The sequence below is a fragment of the Sinocyclocheilus rhinocerous genome, unplaced genomic scaffold, assembly GCF_001515625.1.
Source record: "Sinocyclocheilus rhinocerous isolate Xijiao unplaced genomic scaffold, SAMN03320098_v1.1 scaffold1660, whole genome shotgun sequence".
In the NCBI taxonomy this organism is placed as follows: domain Eukaryota; kingdom Metazoa; phylum Chordata; class Actinopteri; order Cypriniformes; family Cyprinidae; genus Sinocyclocheilus; species Sinocyclocheilus rhinocerous.
Window position 1 is genome coordinate 139,872 of NW_015664758.1, and position 3,050 is coordinate 142,921.

Here is a 3,050-nt window from a genome sequence, read left to right on the forward strand (position 1 = left end):
ATGAATGATGGGAACTGTAGTCCGGAGTGACATGTAACAGTCTGTGTAGTGTGAGAGTCAATGTAATGGTAGAATGACCTCTAGTGGCAATCGGCCGGAAGGCCACGGACCGGATTCGTGACAGTATCACAATTTTTGGTGCCTTGAGTACTGTCATTATTAATATATAATATAATATAATATAATATAATATAATATAACATAATATAATATAATATACATTATTATTATGTAGTGTTTTGGTGCCAAAAAAATGAAACGGGACTAAGACCTGATCACAACCAAAATGAGATCTGAGCCCCTTTTATTGCCCCAAGAGAACTGGATTTTTTTTTCATTCTAGTTTTTTTCTTCACTCCAAGACCATAAAGGTAATCTATATGACACGTGCTCTGTATTCTTCAGAAGGCGTTCAATAGCTTTAATACAGGCTTGGAGTCAAATAGACTACTTTTATGGTGCTTTTCAGCAGTTTGACCGCTATGGTCACTCTATGAACTGCCATTGTATAGGAAAGAGCACAACTCCTTTTGTGTTCTGTAGAAAAATACCAGTGGGTTTGGCATGACATGATGGTAAGTACATAATGACAGAATTTTCATTTTTGTGTGAACTATTCCTTGAAGGACAGAGAATGTGAAGGAAATGAGGCACTGGAGCTTTGAAAGAGGCTTTGTTGAGCATGAAGGGATTTGGCCAGCGTAGTGGATTTGTTTACCTGCCGAAAGGCTTTCGAAGACTCGGGTGGTAATACGTTAGCATCCCAGGGGTCATTACATTCACAGGACAGCCTCCGCTCCACTCCTCTTTTGCCCAGTCCTGAAAACACAACACAACAATTAACATTTTGCAGCAGTCAGTGTCGATGTGAACTCTAATTTTGGGCTAAAAAATGATCTGGGAAATATTAAGACTGTGGTTGTGATGTAGCTCGGCCTTTATTTCCCAAGAGAGGCAGATTTAAGATGCAGGTGCTATTTGCATTTGTTTCTCTTTACAATGAGCAGGGTATTTTTATATTACTGCAGCTTCACATCATCATAAACTCCCTGCAACCTCCTATTTCTCTCTTTTAATAAGGTCACCTCAAAGAATTCTGTGTGAATTAGACTAAATGTTCCCTTCAGTTCATGTTCAAACTAAATAAAAAGGTGAAGAAATTATTTATAATTTAATTTAATGAAGAATTATTCATCATTAGAGCCCTGTAGCCTTTCTTCATGATATACCCTGATGGTCTTAAGTAGGCATCTTGGTTAATGTTGAATGTTCTTAAATGCGCCTGTAGATTTTATAAAGGTACTTGAAGCAAAACCCTTAAACTAGAGAAGCCTCTTAGAATGATTTACATGTTAGTAATGTATTTTTGGACTGATTATATTAAAAGAAGGCTGTGTCTTCCCAAGCAGCTCTCTTGGTAGTATGCATCACCTTTCTATGAAAATATTAATAACACCATTAAAGTTAACCATTATTAGCTTAATACAGTAGTCACCAACCTTTTTAAGCCTAAGATCCCTGACCTCGTCCTTTATGAAAGACAAGATCTACCTATTGAAAAACTGATAGAAAAAGACAGCCCAGATTGTACTGTCAATTTGAGTACTTTATTTAGTATTGTAATTAGCGACGCACTGATCATGATTTTTCATGACTGATTTTTAATTTTTTTTTTGCAAGCAAATTTATTTATTGTTTATTAGCTCTATAACAAGCATACTGGCCTTAAAAATATCTGTAGCCATTTGAAATTAGTCTAGGCAACCACTGCATTTTAATCATGGTCCAAATAAAGATACTAAGCTACTTATATGTTAGAATTACAGTTTTATTAATTTTTAATTTTAATTAAACTATAATTACAAAATTTAAAGCAAAACAGAACGTCTTTATCGTTGTGAAATAATGCTGCATAAAACATCTGAACGAAACCGAAACTGAATGAGAGTGCAAATTCACTCTCTGACAGCAGGTGGCACTTATGGAACACCAGAAGTAAATTGTTTCCTTGGTTACAGCTGTAAACAAAGTAGTGCTGTACTTCATACAGAGGTAAGAGGAAAAGAAAATGCCATTGCCATTGAATGCAGTCAGTTCCCTTCAGTGATACATTCATATAACTCCTCACCCCAATTCAATATTTATATTTTCTTCCTATATTTTGCGCATTGTGAACAGCGAGCTTGCTCTGCCTGCTACAGTATTCTCTATGCGTCTTCAGCATCTCTGGCCTCTGTTAACGTCCTGTTCAGGCCTGATGTATTTTTCATTATCACTATTCCAGTAGCTTCAGAAAATAACAGAAATTAAGTACAAAATGTTTTTTTGTACTTATTTTTCTGTTATTTTCGGGAGCTACTGGGACAGTGAAAAAGATCTAGAAGTCGATCGCAATCGAAGGGTTGGCGACCACTGGCATAATACAATCAGCTGAATACTAAAAACAGATGTTACCTCCACACCACTAGGTGTCAGTATAAGTCTAAGAACAACACCAAAAGAAGTGCAAGAATGACATATAATCCCTTTACTTTATAAATTTAAAACCTCAAACATACAATACATAGCCAACATGTATTCAAAAATAAAAAAAAATAAAAAAACATGGTTCTTCAACATGGTCCAATAAATTGTATGTCAAAAGGTAACACACTGCCTCAAATGCGTATTTAACAAATAAGACTGAGTATAGTTTTAACAAAGAAATGCAGTGGATAATTTGTTGGAGAATTATAATACAGGATAATTGTCTTGGACAAAATGTGAAATAAACAATGGAGAATAGGCATGGGCCGATTATCGGTTTCAAGGTATACCGCGATTTGAAAATTTCATGGTTTCAAAACCACTAATATTTTCCGTTATACCGTTCCTGCGGTATGCACTGTTTTTCACGTCTCCTCAAAGACTGAAAGTGTAGGAATCCCTCAGGTTGAGTGCAGTGTAGAGAGTAGCACGACCCTCCTCCTCCTGTTGGTGCGAGCGAGCGGTCAGTCACGTGTGTGTATGACGGCCGAACTTAAGGAGCTGCCCCTGGAACTTACGCGATC

At 36.5% G+C, this 3,050-nt stretch overlaps 1 protein-coding gene across 1 annotated transcript in view; it reads right to left on the reverse strand.

Moving 5' to 3' along the window:
* The window catches only part of LOC107730423 (probable flavin-containing monoamine oxidase A), a 40,042-nt gene that overhangs the window by 6,619 nt on the left and 30,373 nt on the right, over nucleotides 1-3,050 (reverse strand). Inside the window, exon 11 of the mRNA XM_016541269.1 lies at nucleotides 719-819. Within this exon, the coding sequence (XP_016396755.1) occupies nucleotides 719-819 (101 nt within the window). The remainder of the gene's footprint in view (nucleotides 1-718; nucleotides 820-3,050) is intronic.